General features: G+C 34.7%; 1 protein-coding gene across 1 annotated transcript; it reads right to left on the reverse strand.

The window, feature by feature from the left end:
- Positions 1 to 13130: 13130 nt before the first annotated feature.
- On the reverse strand, positions 13131 to 19626 carry LOC131866970 (triacylglycerol lipase OBL1-like). Its single transcript, XM_059215481.1, has 5 exons — positions 19449 to 19626; positions 14977 to 15191; positions 14860 to 14893; positions 13522 to 14144; positions 13131 to 13394 (listed from the first exon to the last, which is right to left on the reverse strand). Exons 1-5 carry the CDS (start codon positions 19624 to 19626, stop codon positions 13131 to 13133), a joined length of 1314 nt encoding a protein of 437 aa, XP_059071464.1.
- Between the last annotated feature and the right edge of the window lie 5191 nt (positions 19627 to 24817).

The following is a 24817-nucleotide window of genomic DNA, read 5'->3' on the forward strand; positions in this document are numbered from 1 at the left end:
AAAAATTTGCATGTACTGAAATATAACTCTTCCATTTGACGTCACCTTTTTTCTTAATTATTTATCCAAATTAGAAAAGAATTATATCATCTTGACATAGAATCTTTTCTCTAGTGCATTTATTTTTTTCAAATTTTTTAAATAAATTTTAGTATTTTTCCTTTACAAGATAATCAATGTTATATTTTAATACTGATGACCTACTTTCAATAAAAATAAAATATAAAATATAAAAAATTATTAAAATATTGAAAGATATATATTTTAGAAAATTCACTTAAAGATCTATTAAAGGATATTTTTTACATTTGAAAAAAAATATTATTTATAATAGTAGGAGTTGTTGAAACATTGAGTTTTTTTGTTTTTTTTAAAGATTTTTTTTGGTAATTAGAGCCAAAATGGTATAAAATATACATTTAGTAGAAAATTCCAATTTGAAAAGTTGTGGCCCATATATAAATAGCTATAATGAATCTCTATAGGTCTCATATGTTTGAATAAAATTAAATTTTAGTTAGAATTACTGAAATTCACTTGCACTGATAAGTTGGCCTGAAACGTGACACGGATTTTTGTTTTTACCCTAAATGAGACCTATTCGGTGGTGTAGTATCTTGTGGGTTATCTTGGCATGATTTTTGGTGGTGTTTCATGCTTGTGCATTTGGTTTAGGTTTATGTTATGTCATGTGTATCATAATATTGGTTTGATGGTCGATCTTTGTATCGTGTGATGTAATTTTGTAATTGTGAGTTGAAGTTTTGGCTGACCTTGTTGTCAAGGTTGATGATCAGTATATATAGATGGTATAGTCATGTAAATTTGGTGTCAATGAAGTGTCTGCATTATCAGATAATGGAAAAGGTGCGAACAAGTGAATACATCCCTCAGCATTGTGTTTGAGAAGAGATTGGAGTGTTGTAGAGAAGACAAGTGTGCTTAACTGAAACTGTCACCAAGAATTTGCAGATGCTACTCTTTTAGTTCATCTGATTCTAGATTGTTGTCAGAATATTTTGTAATTCAGTGAGACTTCCCTATGAGGTAGTGAACCTTCCCTGAGGGTTGTAGCCTTCCAAGCTATTGTATTTTGAGCAGTGAGCTCTAGGCAGTGAACCTAAATGCATGTGAATTCCCCATTGTAATTATTTTCGCATACTACTACAGAGTATCATCTTATTGTGGGTAGGTTTCCACCGTGGTTTTTCCCTTAACCAGGTTTTCCACGTCAAAATCTTGGTGTTGTGTGTTGTGCTATCAATCTGCTTATCTTTGTTGTTGCTTCAGTTAATCAGATCTGTGTTTGAGGTTAAGTTTGTTAATCTGGTGAAAACTTATTCACCCCCCCTCTCAATTTTTTTTCATTGTTGTTGCCAATAGATTTTGGGGTAAACAGGGAAGGGTGTTTTCACCTATCCCAAAAGGGTTTAAATTTGGCCAAATAACTTAATTAATAATTCTCCCTACCATAACACATGTAGCTAAGTTCAACAATTTGGTTGTTAGATACTACATGCACACATAGGTTCCATTCCCTCAAGTTGATGCCAGTTCACTAGGAAACTCCATCATGAGGGACATGAACTTGTCGTGAGCACTAGAAAGCATAAGCTTCAATTGATTGGGCGAATAAAACACCTGGGTCATATGTTCATCTTCCAAATTTGCAGATGGAGGCAATTCCATTGGCAAGGAAGAGTCTACATCCGAAGATAGATATTCATGTATTTCATTATAAAATCTTGTGTATTAAAAGAATGTTGTATTATTAAATAATTGTAATAAGACCAAATGTGGTCTCATGATATAAGCTATGTAAGCTATGTACAAGACCTTTGAGGTCTACTGTCAAAGATGCGATAGGAAGTCGCCAAGAGCATGTAACTAACCGAAAAGTAAGGAAAACTACTAACCACTAACCTACTAACATGTGTCCCTCTTGTGCATGATTTATGGATCGTGTGCCTTCATGCTTATTTTTCCTTCATTTCATGAATGCTTGGTTAAAGTTATGCTTACTTTATGTTTTTCTAAGTTTACTTTAACCATACACCTGAACCATTTTGTATGTGTTCTCTTTTGCTTGATGTTGCTCTTGATATTGGTGCTAATTTAAGTTATCTTTAGTTTGTAATAGTCACTAAATTGACATAAGTATCCATAGTTCTTCATACACACTAATTTATGGTTATCTTTAATTAATCTTATTCATATATTCGCTAACTAATTGGTTAGAACCTTTATCCATTTTGTCATTATTTTTCATAACTTATGGATCTTACTTATATATTACTTTATGTTGAATGTAGCATTTTGCACTCATATTAATGTTGATTTGTTCAAATGAATAATAGTTAACTTAAGACTTTATTTATGTAAATATAAATTTACTTAGATTTAATTAGGAATCAATTATGTTAGTTTTTCTAAGGTTAGGACTGGCAGGTCCTTACATTAAGTTAGATAAGGAGCATGGACTTAGATGGAAATTCCTTAATAGAATTCCCTTAGTTTTTCATAAAGATATATACATAAAATATAACATATAAGTATAAGTTATATTTTTTCTTTGTAAATATAACTTATACTTTAAGTTATAGTTTATGTATATATTGTCATGATGTTTGAGAGTGGTTTTAGATCTCTAGCAGTCATAATGTATATTCTAGATTTTAGGAGATCTTATAATTTTTCAAAGTTAGTCAAATTTCAGTAATCACTAAGCCACTATTATCATTCTCTCTATATCTCTATTTCACTCTCTTCGTCTCCCTCAATCTCTAGACCTATCCCTCTTCCTATCACTCTCCCTCTTTCTCTCCTGCCCATCTTTCTATATCATTCTATCTTCTCTCCCCAATATCTAAACCTATGTCTATCACCCTTCTACTTTGTATCTCCTCTCTCTTCTCTACCTACCTCATGCACATTCTCTCCTCTCTATCTCACCTCTCTCTCTCATTCCCCACCTATCTCTCTTTTTCCCTCTATTTATCTCTCTCTCCTGTCTCCCTCTTCCTACATACCTCCCCTCACTCCCTTCATCTTATAATCTTATACTCATTCCAAACCTTGAGACCTTCTCAATATTCATAGCGATTTGAAGAGCCTCGTGCAAACTTTTAGGATCTTCATTCCTCAATCGGTAACTCATCTTTCTGGAAAATGCACCCAAATAAATGATTAAAGCCAATGCATCATTGGTTCTAGTATCCTTCAGCATTTTGTTCAATGTCTTCATAAACCTAAGGTTGAAAGTTGAAACCTGTTCACTTTCATTAATGTGAATATTCATGAAATCCATGACCACTGATGCAACACAAACCCTTTCACCAAATTTCTCAATGAAGGTTGATTGGAATTCCTTCCAAGACTTGATTTAAATTGGAAGAAAATTCAAGAACCACTCTCTTGCTACATTCTTCAAGGATTGGAAAAATAACCTCATGATTATATCCTCATAGTCCATTTCATCATCATCCATCAAATCATTGAATCTCTTCAAGTGTTTCTCAATTGATTCATGCTCCTAGCCACTAAACTTTGGTATCTCATATCTTATTCTGGCTGGTATGACATTTGGGAATCCATGGATTCCGCTAAATTTTATGGCCTTATACCTCTCAACAATAAAACTAATTCTCATACAACATGGCTAAGATTTATTACATGGTGTGACTGCATTTGGAATTACACAAGGGAGCATATGATACATCTTGGACATTTATGCTCTTAAAAAATTTATTTTATAACATGAGACCTTAAAATCAAGTAATACATGATCTAATACAGCCAAGGTCTCAGTCATAAATTGATACAATGTACATGCTTCTCTTTGTATAATGAATACAGTCAAATATATGAGAAACACAAAAAATACGACTTCTTTCCCTATTTTAGTGATATTTTTCACCTATTAGGGCACTTTGCTATTTCATAAAAAATATTAAGGAATACCTAGAAATAAATTGCAGCAACTGTTCATCTTCTTTCTTGACTAAGAATACTGAAAATATTCTTCATAGCTCATGTTTGTTTTTCATGGAGTCACCACCTCCTTGGTAGAGGAAAAATTTCAAACAACTGGAAGTCATTCGAGGCACATATTCATTATGGGTTTCTCTCAATATTAGAGTCACACATTCTCCTTCAAAATAGCTGAAAATAAAACTTTCTCCATGTTAGGAAATATAATGCTTTAAACCCACATTCAAATAATCCATTGAATCCTACATAACCCATGAGAGAAAAGCATGCATACAAGCTTACAGAATCACCATAATACAAAGATTAAAATATACAAGCCACAAGATAACACAAGATTTATCCTACGGAAACCCTCATGAGGAAAAAACCCAGCCTCCAAAAGCATCGATACTCCATTGTATTAATCAGTCATAAAGCAACATAGAGATACAATGAATACCTTTGAATCATCAAGCCATCAAATGCATTCCCATGTATCCAATCCCGAACCCACACATCCCATTTCATGCTTCACAAATACAAACCTCCAAAGGACTCAATACAATGATAGCCCAAAATCACCAGCCGACCTTAATCACTAAACATACATGCTTGCTTTTATAGACCCAAGCTCACACAAAAACAACTAGTGGTAAAGTAAGACCATATGCTTACCTACCCCTTCACCCCAAATTTAATATTGGGTACTAAGTTTTCTCTTTTTAAATATCATTCTCTAATATTAAATAAATACAATATAATAATCTCAATGTTACAATACAACTCATCAGGTGATCCTGAGAATATTCCCAAGGAATCTCTACATGTTACACATCCATGTACAACATCACAAAATAAATATTACATTACATGTCCATGGTAAACCACATAATAAATAAATATTACATTTACAACATTATTATGCAAGATGTGCAACACCTATTTTCCCAACACTCTAGGCTAAAAATTCTTGATCTCGAATAGATTTGAAATTTTAAATATTTATTGACTCTTTACCCACAAGGTTTAACATTGGTTTCCCTAATAGAGTCGTTATTTTGTTGACAATTTTCCTTTATACCTCCAACCTTAAGGACATCAAATTCTCTTGGCAAGGGAAGTACACCCACAACACTCAATTTGAACTACCAATAGGTTAGAGACAAGAAAACACAATGCAATAAGGCTTCATCAAGCCTTATTTGCTTTGAGCTCTACCTAACTCAGCAAGGTATCCCTATTTCAAACTTGTATGCCTAATATGTTTTCAAACTTGTTATAATCATATAGGTGTTGGCATTTTTGATGATTATGTTGTGATTGTCATTGATGGACACACACTTGTATTGAGATCCCCTTTATATGTATGAGCTTGTGCTCAACCGGTATTTGTTGCAACTGGTATGTTGTATACTAGTCTCTAGACTAGTGATTTTGCAGAATGTGTTTCCCGGTCTGAAGCAGCATGTCGACCCCAAGCGGTTCACAGATCACAAGCAGTACGAGCGAGAAAAGCGGCACAACTAATTCTTACCAGTCTTCATTTGTGACAAACCGGCAACTGGTATTTTGTATGAACCGGTAATACTCTGTGATGAGTTACCAACCGGCATTTTGTTATGAGTTACCAATCCACCAATTGTTTGACGGTGATTCTTGTGTCGTGTTACTAAGTATGTCTAGATTCATTGAACCTAGGAAATTGTAATGTAATCCATTTGGACTGACATGAAATCAGATTCCTTTAAAAGGACATCATGTCTAGGGTTTTAAGTTGTTGCTGAAAGGGTTAATGTTGAGCTAGGGTTTGAGGTGGAAGTTGAGTTGTTGTGAGAACGATCTTATTTGAGAAGATCGAGTTGTAACTATGAGAGAGAGAGAGAGGGAGAAGACTTAAGTAATGCTGGAATGCATTAGCTGTGAGCAATACTGGATCTAACCAAGCAGTTTGTGCTATTAGATAGATCAAACACTTGTTGATTACTCACATCTTTGACAAGTCTATAGCCCTTAACCGAGTAGGCCTCAAAGCCTTTGTAAAATCCTCTAACAAGGTGGTTCACACATGTGAATCTAAAATCCTCTAACAAGGTAGTCTTTAATCGAACTTATCTCCTAACAGAGATTGAGAATCCTAACAGGATCTGTTCTGGTGAAGAACATTGTAAGACCTTAACCGGTCTGACCTTAACCGGTCTGGTTTCTATTCTGCAGATAGTGACTTGTGAGTTCCATCTCACCGTGGTTTTTCCCAGTTGGGTTTCCACGTCAAATATCCTATGTTATGGTTGTATTTCTTTTGTGGGTGAATGCTTTCTTCACATTTTGGTTTGCATGTGTGGTAATCGGTTTGACTGTCAGACTACTTTACCGATTTATCTTTAGACTATGTAAGTGTTTTTGGGCAGTAGTTTTTGGCATACTAATTCACCCCCCCTTTTAGTATTCATCAATAGGTTCACAACTGGTAGATATTTCTCATCTTATAAGGGGATTTTTCACAATTACCCTGTAGATGTCCTTAATCCTGTAAGCTCTAAGATTGGACTGAGAAAATAATGCATGCACCTCTCAAAGGTACAATGAAGTACTGAGCATGCATGTTGAAATATTCCCATTACACTTCATAAAGAAAGAGAGTAAAGGGGAAGGAAAGATTATTTTAGAGAATGTTTCTGAAAATAACCCTAGGCAATACTCTGCAGTCCAGTGCATACCTAAGGGGACAAAGTCGCACCCACGAAATAAAAGTACAAACCCATATTGCAAAAGAACTCAAACTAGGGAATCTTCAGAATATTAATGCCTAACATTAATATGACTCCGCTTGTTAATTGCATCAACTATTCTTATTAATCTATTATGCAATTCCAGAATTCATTGTAACATGTAAACAAAATTTAATTCCTTCCTTGAAGGAAATCCATAAACATATTCACACACTGATACTTAAAATACCAAGATGAATCAAAATACCCTTGAAATATTAATTCATGAGTTCATAAAAATACTAATGGAGACAATATCTACAACATTAAAACATGTTTTTAATTACTAATTGAGATTTACAATACAGAAGGATGATCCTTCTTTTTGAAACTACTAGAAACCCTACATTGGCAATGCCCTTCTTCTACCCACCTAGAATAGAGAATTTCATAATCCTTTTCTATATCCTTTGAATTTCTTTTATAATATTAAGGAATGCGACAAGCATCAGGGTGTTTACAAATGACTCTTTTTCATTTGGACACATTTCAAGATATATGAAGAAAAGAAACCCTATTTCAAGCACAGAATAAAGATAAAACTAGATTATGTGTACCAAAAACTGTCTGGATGGAGAATAGAACACCATTGAAGTCCAACTTTTATGAGTTGTGCCACCATCATGTTGCAGATGTCTTAGAGGAGGCAAATTTCACACCTTACTAGCTGGAAGAAGAGTCCCACAAACTAGAAGAGGAGCTACACAACAAAAGAAGTGGAGCATCCACAATACTAGAGGAGGAGCTCACCGAACTAGAAGGAAAGTTGGTAAAGTGGAAAGAGGAGCTCAAAGAGAAATGTTGTAATCAAAGGGGGGTCGCAATCCAACATTCATCTTGAATTAAACAAGTTCTACACCTAAACCATCCACCCCCTGTCATTATTGTTCTCCTCTATTCTCCCCTAACCTCTTAGTCATTTGATAGTGAAAGGGAAATTATGGGTAGCTCTTGAAAGGTTCCTTGCAACTAAAAGGGTCTTTCAATGCCCCTTTGACTACCCATTAGATTTTTAATACCCCTTTGACTATAAAAGTAGTCTATTGAAAACTCTTCCACCCAGTATCACAAACTTTACTTCTTAAGAGCACACAGTCCTATTCTGCATACAACTACTTCATCTTTGAGGTTGTTCTCAAACAAAATAGAGGGTTAGTCTCAGTATTGTGCTTGATCAATGCATCAATTATTAATTTAACAACTCTCAAGCTCTAAAAATAGCCCGACTTTATAATATAATGTATACAAGCTATCTTTTTTTCTATATGCCTTTTAGGAAAACTAAAGCTTTTTGTTATTCTTTCAACTGCCAATTCAATCACTCTCTTGAAAAGCTCCATCACTCATACCCTTGCAATCTCTTTCACTGCCTCTCTAAATCCCTTGATGCTACTGCATATAAGGATTTATGATTGACTATCTAGAGTTGATCCTGTACAAGCGATATGTCGAGATCTTCTTGTCATTTGATCACAAAACTCACACTTTCTAATTCGAAGTACTCTAATTTCCCTCGTGTCAATATTTTTAATTTTATCCGTCGATTTAAGCAAAATCTATGGCTTCCTATAGAAGCCTGATTTAATATTTGATCTAAACACATGTCATTCCTATTGGGATTTCTTAGAATCCCCATATACCTTAATGCTTCTTTCCTTTACTCAAAACTTGGTGAATTCATCCCTAGTGCCTCGTCGCGTGCTGAGCTAACATGTCAAACCACCTTTTCATTTGCTAACATAGCACTCATTTTCTTTTTCTCGAGACTCATTGTGATGAAGATGATACCCCCAATGAGTTTCGAGTGCTTTTAACATATCCTCAACCACTCTCCTTAAACACTTGTTGAGCTGGAGGTAGAGAATTCACCAATATCTGAGCTCGTAATCTTTCGTGGCATTACTCAAGACTTGGTGGAATAAGAAAAGCACCTTCACCGAGCACCGAGTTCCTTTTGGAAACATCACTTGACCACTACATTGGACAATAACTCAATGTGCTAAAAAGGGCCCTTAAAACCCAGGGCCCACTCTTAACAACTCAAAACACGTGCTTTGAGTTAAGTCCCTAGGACATCATGCAAATAAGGGGGGAGATTCATGGCAGATTAGAACCTAATGCTACTAGCTAAAGAAAAAGACAATGAATTAGAGGTCGATTAATAGAAAATAGAAAACCCTTGAGGGATGGACTTAAGTTATAGCTGACCGAAACAGAAGGTCAATTTTTAAAAAGAGCATGCCCACCCAAAGGCATTTGAATTCTGATTGGAATTTTGATTTCCTCATTGGGTTATCGGAATTTCTAAAAATGAAAAATTGAAGGTACTAACAACCTTCTTTTTCATAAATGATGTACCATTGTGAGAAAAAAGGGTAGAAGGAAATCCAAAATGAAAAATTATGTTGTTTAGAAGAAAGCTACAAATTGATTCCATTGTAGTGGATCTTAGCAGAATAGCCTCAACCCACTTCCATTACAAGATTGACCTTCAGAAGAAGAGGGGATATTTTTCCTATAATATCAAGTCCCCAAGTCTAAAATGAACATGGAGAAGCTTGAGTACAAATTTATTATGTAGGAGCTCAAACGAGATTGCTATGCTGTTGGCATTGTGAACATTTCTTAACAAAGGAAAATAAATCTTGTTCCATCATTTGCCAATAATATCCCATATGAATCAACTTATGTACTAATGATTTACCATCAAAGTGTCCACCTAAATGAGCTTCTTGAAGGGCAACTAGTATTTCAACCTTAGTAAGACATCGAAGAAGAAGACTATTGTAAGTTCTGCAAAAAATAATGTTAGATAGAATGATATATCAATCTGAAATATTTCAAATCTAGACACGATTATTCTTACTAGCATCATCAAAAAAACTTCCAAACATCATATAGTTGTAGATATGAGAAAACCATTCCCCTAAGTCTGTGTGTGAACACATGAGACCATCACGTTCAAGTTTGTTAGAAACAATAGGAGAGTAGAGAACTTACACCACAATATGATACACATCTACAATATAGTCAAGGCATACAAGGAAAGTTGCACTTTCCATTGCATCCACATGACGATTCTCTCTCTTGGAAATAATATCTATCATACAAGAAGAAAAAAGATTAAGAAAAGTCAAATACAAACCTCGATACTAAGATAACTTAAACTTATTAGCTTGATATGTTCCCATGATCTAATTTATAACCAGCTCAGAATTATTGTGAATATGAATATGTGAAAACTCAAAAGCAATCACAACATGCAAGCCTATCAATAAGGGCTTCATAGTCAATGATGTTTGTTAAAACAATGAAATTCAAATTGGATGAAAAGAGGGATTGGATTTCCTTCAAGTGGGATTAAGACTACACCTATTCTAGAATACATCAGACATCTTGATCCATCAAAATACATTTCCCACATAGGTTCATAGTCGACTGTAAAAAAAAATGCATCTGAGAACAAATCCAAGGAAGCAAATAATTTAGGTAAGGGATATTTCATTAACTAATCAACAATAACTTGACCGTTGAATGATTTTTATGTTATGAACTTAAAGTCAAACTTAGAGAGCAATATTACCCATTTTGCTAGCCTTCTAGAAAGATCGGCCCTAGAAAAGATATGCTTAAGGAGATCATTCTTAACAATTACTCAAGTCTTTGCATGAAGAAGATACTTCCTTAACTTCTACATTGTGAAGACGAGAGTAAGGCACTCTTTTTCTATCGCAAAGTATTAGATTTTATAGTCAACTAGAATACATGGCTAATATAATATACCACTCTTTCTCTACCATCATCATCATCATACTAAACCAATAAGGCTTTCAAATCATTTAAAGGTGATGCTGAAATATAAAGGAAAAATTTTCTATCTTGCATAACCCAAATCAAAATAGGATTATTAGCCAAATAGCTTTTGGTAGAATTGAAAGCCTCTTGATGTGCTCATCATCCCATTTAAAATTCACATCTTTCTTCAACAAACATACGAATGGAAGGGTTTGATCAATCAATTGGCATACAAATCTATGAATTTACTGAATATTCCCATGTAAACTATGAAGTTGTGATATTTTCTTAGGTAGAGTCGTATTAACAACTGCATCAATCATATTCCTATCAACTTAAATTCCATGCTAAGAGAATAAACCATAGAATTTTTCCAACATCCATGCCAAAGACAAACTCAAGAGGATTTAGTCTCATCTTATAGATTCGAAGCCTTTCAAAGATAGATGAAGATTCGTAATGTGATCTTGATGAATTACAGACTTAGCCAAGATGTCATCGACATACTCTTCTAGTATCTTATGAATGAAGTCATAAAAGATGATAGTCATCACATGGTTATAGTTTTCTCCAACCTTCTTCAACCCAAATGGCAAAGAAAGTAGTTGAAGGAGTTGTAAAGGTTGTCTTATATTGATCTTTTAGGTTAATAATAATTTGATTGTAACCCAAGACTTCATCCATGATGTAAAGTAAGGCATGGCCTATAGTCGAATCAACAATCATATCAATATTAGGAAGTGGAAAATCATCCTTAAGTGAAGCCTTCTTAAGATTGTAGAAATTAATGCAAGCTATCAAATGTGATGATTAGGTTTACTAACAGTTACAATATTAAGATTTTAGAAGCTTTTCTATCTCATCCTTGATTAACAAGGCAACCATACAATTCATCTTTTAGAACTTATGCTTAACATGCTTGGCATCAGGACATAGGATGATGTTATGAACCGCCATGAACTCGTTAAAACCAAGCATATCCTCATATGACCAAGAAAAAATATTAGAATTCAGATGCAAGAGATGATAATTTGATTTAGAATCTTCTAGAGAAAGGAATTTTCCATTCTTAATAACTTTCTCAAAATATTTAGCATACTTGATAACATCAGTAGTATCCCCTTTAAGGAGAGTACTATGGTCTTTAGGATGTGGTGAAAACAGACTTTCATCATCACAATTTAAAGAATCCCACGTATTAGAATTCATAACACATTCTCTAAAGTATGCTTGACTATTCAAACAACAAAGGAATTGATTCTTATGATGATAAGAAGGAAGATCATAATACACACCTAATAATTATTCTAAAACCTCCTCTAAAGAGAAAATATCTATAGAAACTTCATTGGAGTTCATACTACTTTCAATATACTCAAGATGAATAAGCTTAAGAGAGAGAGATTTAGCAGAAATTGCATTAACATTCAACCTTGATTTAGCCTTAGAGGATGTGGTGTAGTATCCATTTCCAATATTAGAGTGATGAGGTTCAGCCTCTAGAGGGATTTGAATGCTTCCTCATCATGTCCACAACCCCTAGCTCCATAGCCATATTTAGAGACAAGATCATACCACAACCCATAAATAAAGTGTAACTCATGAGAGGTCAAGGGATTTGTATAGAAGAGATGATCAACATGGTAATTATCTCCTAGCTTCATAGTTTCATAATCATCCTTTTTAGTCGAGGCGAATGAGATCTTAGGAATGTTTAGATGGACGAAATCTACCTTGTATTTACCAAGATAAGACAATAAAATCCAAAGCTCCCAAGTCATCATCTAAACATACATTCACTTTAGAAGGAGATTATTTAGTAGGAGTGTCTACTTGGAAATTTCAGCTTTTGGAGGAGCTACCATACGAGGGTCCTCTTTGGGAGGATCACGTTTCTTAGGAGACGACTCTTCATGAAAAAATTATTTTGGGCTTTCCTTTTAGGGGATACCATAGAATTAGATGTCGGCATGTCTGAAGACAATGGCAGAATGTAGTTCTGAAAGGTAGGTGTAATGAAGCTTGACCAACTACTACCATTTGACATAAATGCATAGCATTAGGGTGGGTCTTGATCATAACTACATGATTCTTAGTAACACACTTAATAGAATCATGAAGAGTAGATGAAACTTCCCCTAAAGAATGTAGCCAAGGTCTACCCAAAATAAAGTTATACAGTAAAAGTCCTAACATGCCATACACCAAGTGCTAGATTGATCAACATTTTGCTTTTTTTTTTCTCCTTTCTTGATTCTTATTTTTCTTATTCTAATTATTCGCAGCCAACAATCAATAAACCTTAATTTAATTTATTCGCTCATAAAGAAATTTAAAAAATAAAAATTGACAAAGTCTTTTAAAATTTCATTTAAAAATGTTTTCATTAAGAAATATTACAGTCCTAGACTAGTAACATGTGTTTTTCCAAAAACCTAATAAGAGTAATTGAGTATCCTAATTCTATAATAAAATTTTCTAAATAAGTGGAAACCATCTAAAAGATGGGCTCAAAGTGAATGTCTTTCTTTCAATGTGAAGAATGATTTGTATTCAACCATTCACATTAGTAAGACTGCATCCTTCAAATAAGATATATTATCCTTTTACATTACTCAAAGTTGGATTCAATCTAGGAGGACCCAATCTTATTGCATTAATGTAATTTACTGGACTATGTGCTGAAATCCCTGGAACCAAAATTCCAAATATTCTGGAGATAATAGAAAGTTTGGTCTCCTTGAAGCTCTCTCCCTTAATGTAATGTAATACTAAGGATTGTAACAATTCCCATATGGCAGTTATTCTTATGGGTATGAAGTACACCAACGTGAGATCTCTATTGGGGGCTTCCACAAGATTCTGCAATAATAATTTTAACAAAATAATATATTAATTCCATAGAGACAATCTTACTAAAATTTAGTGGATATCACTAATCTTAAAAAATAATAATGAGTATTACAAAATTAAAAAGTAATTTGAATACCTTTTGACAATAACAGCAGTTGTAGTAAAGACATACTCCAAAGTGCTTATACATGAATAGGCCATCATCAAAAGGTAATCTTGGAATAAGGTCATTGGAATATACAACTCTAAAATATTTGGGTTCGGATTGTTTTAGTTTACTATTCATGAAATCTCCAAATTCTTTATCACCAACTCTAGGTTGTCCAAATGTATAAATAGCCAATAGTTTTTCTAACAACTTATCCTCCTTGTTCACAAATAGCATTGCTAAAAATAATAAAGCTAAAGCTCCTCCTAAACTATGACTTGTCACAATGAATTTTGCATTTTTGTGGATTTGTAAAAGGTTCTTTAACTTTTGGCATAGAACAAAATAGGCTAGAGGTTTGTTGATGTCTTGTGTTTCGAGATGATGTGAGGATTTCTTATCAATTGAACGGTTTGCTAGACCCAAAGCCTCTAGAAATCCTAAATGGACTTTTCCTATTTGGGGAAAGTCATACCATGAGAAATCTAAATCTGTTATGTAATCATCTGCCTCAAATAATTGTGTTCCTCTAAAGGCTACCACTATTAATTTGGCATCAATTTCCTTGTCACATACTACAAATGCTTGTGTAGATTTCTTCTGCAAGTGATCTGTAAGATACCCATATCAACATATTAGTATTCATGAATATGCAACTAATATAAAGATATTACCTACTTTTAGAAATATGCATACAAAGAATTGTGCAATTAATAGTGATATTATAATAAAGACAAGAAAGGTTGGCACTAATTCTCTTCCATATTAATTTCAAAAAATAACAATGAATAGATTGTCAACACACACTAAGCCAAAAGAATCTTCAAAACACGTTTGAGAAAAGAGTACAAATGTATTAAATTATAATTATTAAGTCAAATTCTAAACATGAATGGAACTAGTAATTTTTCAATGTTAGAATATTGTCCTCCACTTTTTCATTTTTATTAATTAAATAACCTTAATAAAAGTAGGTAGATCAAATAATGTGTATGTGAACAAGTTTTATTTTTGATAAGATTTAGTTTTAAAAGGATGGTTGATTTTGTCTTTATTCAAACATCATTTCATTGAATGTTCAATTAATCAATTAATCAATTTTCTTTCATTTATATCAAAAATTAATTAATTATTTTATTGATTTAAAATTTATTTTTAAATGATAAAAATATTATTGGATGAAATTTTATAATTTATTTGATATGCTAAATTATCTTAAATTTATATAATATTGATTTATATCAATTGAACTGATCAATCAATCTATATTGAAAACGTGTAATTTACGATTTCATTACACTTGGTTTTTCCAGAAAGATTCCATACCGTCCCAAAAGTCGAAGAACTCCACAAAATGCATCTACAAGATTAGACATTTTTGTTCAGTCAAAGAAAAATTTGAACAAATTTCTGTGGGCTGTTAAAACAAGTGAAATAAAGTACCTTCCAGTGCTGGTTGACTCTTTTCCTGATAACCAGCTTGTTTTCATAAGCTAAGGTTGAAGCCATGGCTGAGATATCTGCAAACACTCGATCCCCACCATCCATGACGGAGAGATCATCTTCAGAGATGCTCTTATACAGATCTCTGCGCCGCTCTAAATGGCCAATCACACTTAAAAATTCTTCTGATCCTCTCTTGGGTATGATGATGCTTCCTGTATAGAACAATCCACACAACCAGTAGTCAAGATTTTACTTAATTCTCTATGATGCTAATTTAGAGTGGGAAGAAGTATTGACAGGGTATGATTTATTTTAATGAGAAGTCCATTCCTTCTAGCATTACTCATATGTCATTAACCCACATCCTAGATATCCAACTAAGAGCATCTCCAAAAACTACAGTTTAGGTTACATTTAGGGAATCGCCCTCAATATTAATACTAAGGAGACACATTCTTAAGCCATCAAGAAGGGTTGCATATTCGACATTATTATTGGAGTCATCAAGAAGCTTAGGTAGGGGTCACATGGGAGGGGCTTAAGCTCTATTTTTAAGGAAGAGGCGGTCCCATGAAGATTTTTTTTGGGGCTACAGGATTATTTGGAATCTGCTCCTAAGAAATAGAAGCTCCTACTTTTAGGATTTCATTTTTAAGCAGGTGAAAATGGGGCGGGGCTAGAAATTGCCCCACCAACTTAGGAATTGTATTTTCCACTTGGCAATCAGAAAATAGTTGAGATGAGTTTCACCAAACATTTTAAAGGGAAAATAGAAAAAACAAATTATTTCATTTTTCATTGCTGCTCATGGGACCACTAGCTTCCTTCAATTAGGGGCTTACATTTTTAAGCAGAACTATGCTACACATTTCATGAGACCACTCGCTTTAAAAAAAATCCTAAAAATTCTCTACAGCACCCGCTCTATTTTTTAGGAAGCCCCCCTCCATGGGACCCCAACCTTAATCAATCCTCCCCATAAGAAATCACTAGTATCACTTCTCACAATGAAACCTAGTCCAAATGGGATACGGTTCCCCTAGAAGCACCATCGAAGTTCAATTTCAGATGGCCCTTTCGTGGGAGTATCCATTTTTCTATGTTCCAATCTTTATCATTGCCATCGACCTCCACCTTTGGGGGTATTAAATGGGGCTAGGACTTAGACATATGATCATCTCAACCTATGAATCATCCCACCTTCCTATTTAACACCTTCATGTTGATATGTTTGCATATTCTAATCTCAATTCTATTGATTAGAGAAAGAAGGGGGAACACTTTATTGTTGAACACCCTATCATTTCTCTCGTGCTAGATATGCCATATCACCATGGCTAGAACTGCATATCAAAACCCACTCCACACCAAACCTCTATTTAAAATTAGTCATCCCTTGAAGAGATCCTTCAAAGAGTATGGTAAAGGATCTAGCAATGAGGCATTGTACAAAAATATGATCAACATCCTCCTCATTCTTTTCACATAATGGGCACCTGAAATCTCCCATAAATCCTATCTTCATCAGTCAATTCCTTGTGAGAATTTTTTTCTAAATAGCAAGCCATGTGAAAGCACCCGCTTTGGGAAGAATATGTGTATTCTAGTATAGATCTTACCATTCACATGATTCAACCTCTTGTACACCCAATTCATAACTCAACTTAGGGGACTAATTACCTGATTTAGTAGCACACCAGATAATCTTATCATCTATTCTCCCCAAAATAATGTCTCTTGTTTAGCTCTGATACTAAAGCTTATCTACAAGCATTGGAAATCATAGCAAAGTCTTTCCACACCACCCGACCATCAACATATGATGCAACGTAGTCAGCAACTAAGACTCTATAATCCCTTACGGTAGCTTCCATGGTCTTTGTCATATCTGGTAGCTCCATTAGTGGTTTACAACTATTTCATGAGTCAAACCAAACCCTACAACCTTCTTCCCATTACCAATTTTCCAAGAGATGTGATCTGTAATTAGATCTTGGTATTTCAGCATGAAGTTCCAAACTGTTGATTCGTTTGGTGGGTTGGCAATAGAGATAATTCTTTCTCTCAAATAATTATTCAAATATTTCTTAGTTAGCACCTAGCTCCAAAGCACCCCTGATTCTAAGTACATCCTTCAAATCAATTTAGCCCCTAGCACCCTGTTTTGAATCAAAATATCCCTCACTCTAGCCTTGCCAGATTCTTTCGGCTACTTCACAACATCCCAAGCAACAAGTGGGATACGATGTTTATTTTTTGCTCCATCCCACATAAATTCCTCTATAGACATGCCATCTCTTGTGAATATTGTTTAGTTATCTCTATTGTTGAGAGAAGATAAATTGGGATTGAAAACAAAATAGATTTTATCATGGTTATTTGTCCCATAAGTGTAACCCACCATCCCTTCCAATTTTTTGTTTTCTTCCCAAGTTTTTCTATGGTGTCCTTCCATAGTTTGTTCCTCACCATACCATTGAAAAAGGGGACCCCCAAATATGTTGAGGTAATTTTACTAGTAGAAAACCTCAGGATATGGCCAATTCTCCTCTATACTCTCTGTCCAGTGTTGAAGAAAAGAATGTTGCATTTATCTTTATTAATTTTCTATCCTATGGTGAAATAATACCCTTCCAAAAGGTCCTTTATTTTTTATGGCTTCCCTAATTGTTTCCTGGCCATACATTAATGTATCATCTACAAACAATTGGTGTGAAAAAGGCCTCATATTTTGGTATATCCTTTATACCAATCCATAGTCCATGTTGCACCATAACTTTGATCCTACGACTTGAAGGATTTTACAATTAAAATGAAAAGGAAGGGGGACAAGGGATCCCCCTTCCTTATCCCTCTGGTCCCACAAAATAATCTACATGTAATTTTGTTGATCACAATTGAGTATCAAGGGGAAGAAATACATCCCCAAACCCAATTTATCCATTTATTAGAAAAACCATACTTTTTCAAAACAAGTAACAAAGATATCCACTATACACAATTGTATTCTTTTTTAACATCAATTTTCAAAATAATACCCTTGTTATTATCCTTTTTTATCGAGTGCAGAATTTCGTGAGAAATCACCACTCCATCAATAATGTTCCTGTCAGGGAGAAATTCGCTTTGCTCTGCCAAGATCAATTTTGGTAAAATTGTTTCAATATATTTGCCATTACCTTCAAAATAATCTTATATATTGTGTTGCATAAAGGAATTGGTTGAAAATTTGCAAAGGAGGAAATGTGTAGTTTCTTGGGGATTAAAATGATGTTCATATTGTTCAACTCCTTTCAAATAATGTCTTTCTTCCTAGCCTCCTCCACCACACCAAGAATATCTATACCCAGGAAATCCCAACATTTATGAAAGAAAAAGTGGTAAAACCATCAAGGCTAGGTGCATTATCTGCTCCAAGTTGTAAAGTAGCCTCCTTGACTTCCTCTAGAGATAATGTCGCACTAAGCATATGGTTATCTTCATCAATCATCAATCGTGGAATGTCTTCCAGGAAATCACAATTGATCTATTCTGCCACACCATCCCCACCAAGGAATTTCTTGAAAAAACATATCCCTTCTTTCTGTATTCTATAAATATCAGATATAACATGATCATCACCATTTTGAATTTGATTAATTATATTCCAATTTCTCCTCATTTTAGTGGAATTGTGAAAAAACTTAGTGTTGTGGTCCCCTTCCTTAAGCCAATCATCCCCAAATTTTGATCACCAATAATACTCTTCTCGAGCCAAAATCTCATCATATTCTATGATCAGCTACTTTTCTTTTACAAATTCTGACTCTAACATCCCATGCCAATAACATATGTACTCAAATTTTCCATTTTTGCTTCAATTCTTATCTTTTCTTCAAATATATTCTTAAAGATATTCTTGTTCTAATCCTTCAATTTCTCTTTTAGAGCCTGTAATGTTTTTTAGAAAATGAACATTTTAGTCCCCCTTACATCCCTTGACTCCTGCCACCAGGATTACTTTAAATCAACCAGTCTTGACCAATGCAGCCACATCTAGAAAGTGATCAGAAATGGGAATGGATCTAATAGAGGTGGTCAATATAATATCTAAATCAGCCTAATTGTCAGATATGAGAAACCTATCTAACCTCTCTACAATGCTAGAGTGCACTATCATTCTATTGGTCTAGGTGTACTTTTTTTTTGATGGAATGACATCTGATAGGCCACACTCTCTGACAAAATCTACAAATTCAACTTAGACCTGACCCGTTCTTCCTAATCCCTCACTTTTATCACTAGGGTATAGTATTACATTAAAATCCTCACCCAAAAATACCTTATCTTCTTGTCCTTGCAAGTCCCCTCCTAAAATTTCCCATAATTATGCCTTCTCCTTTGACTTGATTGGCCCATAAATGTTATATATGATAAAATGCAGGTCTAATGACAAACTTGTGACATTGGCTTTCATCCAGTTATGTTACCCTCTGCTTTCTGAATCTTAACTTTGTTTGGCTTCCAAAGAATGCATAATCCCCCAAATGCACCAATTTCTTTAGTGGCCACACCTTCCCATCCATAGCAGTATTTAACAAATTTGTTGGCCTCGTCCTCTGATAGTTTTGTTTCTTGTAACATTACAATATCGCTTGAAATTGACATTCTATATTTAGCACTTTACCATGCACCTTTTGTTAGGGACATTAAGGCCCCTAACTATCCATGTGAGGATTTTCATTTCCTCCCAAGGGAGGCCTATCCCCCCTTGGATCTTGTCATATAGGTTTTGATGGATTTTTGTTCTAGGAGTAAACAATCCTTCTCTCACTTCTTACCATTAGTTTTACACCATGTTTTTGATCATGCAACTACCTTTCTTGGTGGATTGGCCATTTGACTAATGGTTTTTTTTTCTTTTCTATGATGTCCAAGCCATCACCTTCTTCCTCCTAGGATAGGCCTCTCAAAGGGGTTCATGTTTGGGCTTCCTTCAAATCTAAACTGGCAAGGTCTAGGGAGGGGGCATTATTATATTATAACAAGAGGGGAAACACAACATTCACCGTGTTATTCCACCAACTCAACCTAAGTTTTGGGGGTCTTTCTCTGCATACTCAAATTCGCATTTGTCTTAGAAGGTGATGGCAAGGCTATTTCTATTGTGACCTCTTCATCTTCTTGCTTTTGTTTCCATATCTTTTGGGTCAAAACTCTATAATTTTCCATATTATGGTTCCCTTTACCAAACTAATATAATGATTTATATCACATAACATGGACCTAATTCAAATTCCCAAATACCCAACGCCACCAAAAATCATGCCAAGAGCAACCGCAACATGCTACACCACCAAAAATATCGCATAGTTCACGAAAAATCATCACCGGTTCATGAAAACCACCAAAAAACTGCACAACAATCAATGCGGATCACCAAAACAAATTAGACATGACTAGGAAACACCAGCAAGCATGTTAGAATCATCAGAAACAGCTGCACCAATGCCACTTATCAAATCCTCATCAATCAACATCTGAAACTCAAGAACACAGCCAATCAACAACTATCACGAAGAAAGATGACTTGTGGAGCACCATATCACAATCCATATAAAATGAAGATACACAAGACCATCCCAAACAATATCCCAAAAACTCAACAGAAATTCTGATCACATCAGAATATACCGAAGGAAATACTGAACTCTCCAAAGCACTGATCAGATAAACAAACTGCAAAATGGGATCATATGATATGATCAATCTGCAAACATCAAAGTAAATCAAAAGAATATGTTGACATCAATGACAACAACATATCCTAGTAGTAGAAATGACCAACAATCTCCAACAATCTCCCCCTTTGGCGTTGATGGCAACATATGTATGTAAAAACCAATCAATACAAAGAAAGAAGATATCTCCAACAAACTCCCCCTAAGATCAAGATAGATAGAGATACATAATTTTTTCACATTATCTCTCTCCCCCTTTAACAGTAATGTCAAAGATCTCAAAACACAAAACCAAACTCTCTCTCCCCCTTAGAATATGAAACATGAATCTTAGGAATCTCTCCCTCTAAAACACATACTACTCCACAAGAGGAGCAGCATCAGCTTACCAATCCAGATAGAAAGATAAGGCTTTGAATTCCACCAGATTGATGCAACTCAATGCATCTAGTTCTCATCGGGGGGGTAGATACCCCTAACTTGCCTCTTAAATAGATAAATGTATCTACAGGGAAAGGCTTAGTGAAAATATCAGCTATTTGTTCCTTTGTAGATACATACTCCAGCTTCACCTTCTCTTCACTAGCTTGCTCTCTCAAGTAATGATATTTGATTGGCACATGCTAAGTCTTTGAATGTTGCACCTGTCACGAACCATATTTATCTATAATTATTTATTAGGAAAATGGTGTTTATTTTTCATTTATGAAATTAAAATGAAGTGGAAATGGAATTTTTAGTGAAATAAGATGATAATAAAAAAAAATCAATTCAAATGCAATGAAATGATTTACATTAATTTATCTATGTGTTAGTTAACAGATTTGGGTTTTATACATTGTATTCTTTAAATCTCTGTATGCCCATTAATTAAAAGACAAAGCAACTAACAGTTGGATAATTCTAGAAATAATTATCCTCTGCATACGGGTACAGCTCCCCAACAAAGAATGATTTTCAATCAGCTCTAAATTTACAATAATTTTGTTTGCATACTTTTTACCCGAAAGTACTGAAAGGCAGATCAATATTCATTTGTCAGCACACAATGAATATACTCTTAATTAATAACACAAATTCTATTATGAAGTTCACAGACTTCAATCATTTATTTTTCAGAGAAAAACACATTCTATGTGCAGTCACATATAATGAGAAGAAAAGTAACAAATTCCTGATTCAAACTAAATCCACATAGAGATTATCATCCAAATCTATTAAACTCACAGATTTAATACTACAGAATCTGTAACAATTTTATTCATAAAAAAACTGTTCTTTTCTTTCCCAAAATATCATGAAAAACAGATTTTATCTATTGCATTCCTTTCCCCCAAAAATCTTTCGGACCATTTCAGAGTCATCTTCATCCCTTATATAGGCACAGTAGGGCTTACAATAAAAGTGGGAAACACAGAAAAACTAACTTTTCCGCCCCATCAAGTTCAGCAAAATTATCAAATGAAACTATCTTTTCAAATTACTAGAAAATAGAGCCTATTGTCTAGAAAACATGAAACAGTTTTAAGAAACGGATTCTTTCTTCCAATCAGAATACATCGTAATGAAGTGTTGGATAACAGTATTATGTGGAAGCCCCACGTGTGCTATACACTATTTCAACACCTCCTTTTCCTTGTGAACCTACGCAACCTTATCAGAGTGGCTATCCAGATGTCCAATGCATAGGAAAAGAAGCGACTCAATTTTAGCAATAATAGTTAGGTCATCTGAGACCAAGCCTTTAGCCTCCTTCACATAGTTAATCTTTTTCTCAAAAGATTTCGTTATTGCTTCAACCGTTTCTAGTGTCCTGTCACTTTTTAGGCACTTAATTCCAATGCATAGGAGCTCATTTTGCATGGAGGTGGTTAACTCTACAAGTTGGTCTGCCAATTTCATGAATTCTTCATATGCCTGTTTTATCAGAGAATTCCTCCATTCAATGTTCTTTTGGCAAACATACAAGATGCTATCATCCAGTCCTGGCACTGGTTTCTCAACCAAGAATTTCATAACTCCGTAAGTTTGTACTTCTTGCATCTGTGCAGCCGTTGTTTCCCATTCCACCTCTTCATTTTTCCAATTACTTATTTCTATCCCCAATTCTTTCATTACCTGTATCACCCCATTATGGACTTTACTCAGGTTCACAAAATACTCAGCTCCAGATTTCCACATCTGCTCCAACCACTCCATTACGGTCTCTGTTATCAGTCTACATTTCTGTATTTGTTCCAAGGTTTTCTGATTGGCCGGGCACTTTGGATCAAATGATGTAGGCAGTTGTGACAAGGGTTGAGGATTCGGGCTATTTATTGCCTCAATGTACTCTGCCATTCTGCACAACATCTCCTTCATTTGACATTTGTCTCTTTCATCTTTCCAAGTCCTTGTGATAATCTTCTTAGTTGAAGCTTTGAGATGAAGGACGTCTGTGGCACGAGTAGCAGTCCCTATGTTCACCTTTTCAATGGCAAAATCCTGAACTGTAGGATTTTCTATCTTAGTACCTATCAATGGATGTGCAATTTCTGCCACCCAATTTCCACTGTCAATGTCAAAATCAATTTTTGACACAATCTTTGATTTCTTGGCTTTGGGATTCTTTCCCAAGAATTTACTCTCTTACTTGTTGCACAGTGAATCTTAGGTGGGCTCTTCTCCAGACCTCATACTCATCCTCACAGTCTACCTAGAAGTCTTCTAGATTCGGCATATGCTGAAAATATTTCCTAATTGTAAGATGAGCCATTGCAAAGCCTTTAATATCAAAGTTAGTATGAGGAACATACAGTTTGAAATTGAACTGTTTGAACTCTAGTTCAATGTTCAAGGCATCTGAAACACTATCGCAAGTGTAATATGTTAGTTCAATAGGGAAAGAAACCCCTGTTTGATGCTTTTCTCTGTATTTCTTTTCTATATAGGCAAGCTGCCTACTTACTTCCATTAGCACTTGTCTGTTGAAGACATACCTCGGCAATTTGTAGGGTTCTCCTTCAAAGCCACCAACCCTTAGATAAGTGAATCTAGAAAACTGAATGTAGAAACCGCTATAGGTACTTATAAATTGCATAGCTTCCTCGGTCAATATTTTATGCATGTCTCCTCTCAATTCAAATACTATCCTGCCCAGAAAAATATTTTGAACTTTATAATAATTTTATGCTACCCTGTGTTGCTATAAATGTGGATAGTACTCATAAATTCTCATATCATCCTACCAAATTTCATGGAATAAAGTTGTCCATTGGCATATACAAGCTAAGAAATATATAAGATAGGAAGACATATAAAAATTCTTGTTTCCAAAGCATCTTCAGCCCTCATGCATTCTCTTTGCAATTAACTTGGCCCAGTCTATATATCTTTTCTCACCAAAAATAACCTGAACAAATAAATACATCCAATCCTCCCAGTAATAGGCAATCTGATTTCCCCGCACCCTATGTAAGAGAATGATTATATCCCTTACTTCTTGAATCATGTGATCACGGGTTAATGGGCTTGGCAACCTAGAACCCACTTTTTGGAATTTCAATAGCCAATTCATGGCAATAACACTTTGGTAATAGGCCTTTTTTCCTGAGAAAAGCCCTTGTGACTTGCAAACCGTCCAGTCCTCTTATTGTTCTTTCTCAAGAATTCTCATTACTATGGCAATGGTCTCCCGACTAATTACTAGCAAACTTTTCCCCTTTACATCCCTAATACACCTCCCGACAGGGTTATATCTGCTCATACATTCTAAAACTAATTTTGGACATGATACGGCAAGGGGAAATGCTGCAGCTTCTATTAACCCACTGTCTAGAATTTTTTTCATTAAAGGGGTATTGGTAGAATTACGTGTTCTTTCATGAAATTCTTCTAAATTTATTGATGGTAAGAAGGTGTCTCCTATGTCAGGCAGGGAACAGACTAAGCCAGATTTTGGGTCTGGCTGAGGTGGTTTTGGTCTCATCTCTACTCAATAGCTAGGAAAAGTGTATAGCAAGGAGAATTGACTGAACTAATTGAAATACTGAACAACACTTTTCAATTTATGCAAATTAACAAGGAAGAAAGAAGAACTTTGAGCTCACCTTTCATGTAGAACCGAAAATTCACACAAC

The sequence above is a fragment of the Cryptomeria japonica genome, unplaced genomic scaffold (genome assembly GCF_030272615.1).
Source record: "Cryptomeria japonica unplaced genomic scaffold, Sugi_1.0 HiC_scaffold_158, whole genome shotgun sequence".
NCBI lineage: Eukaryota > Viridiplantae > Streptophyta > Pinopsida > Cupressales > Cupressaceae > Cryptomeria > Cryptomeria japonica.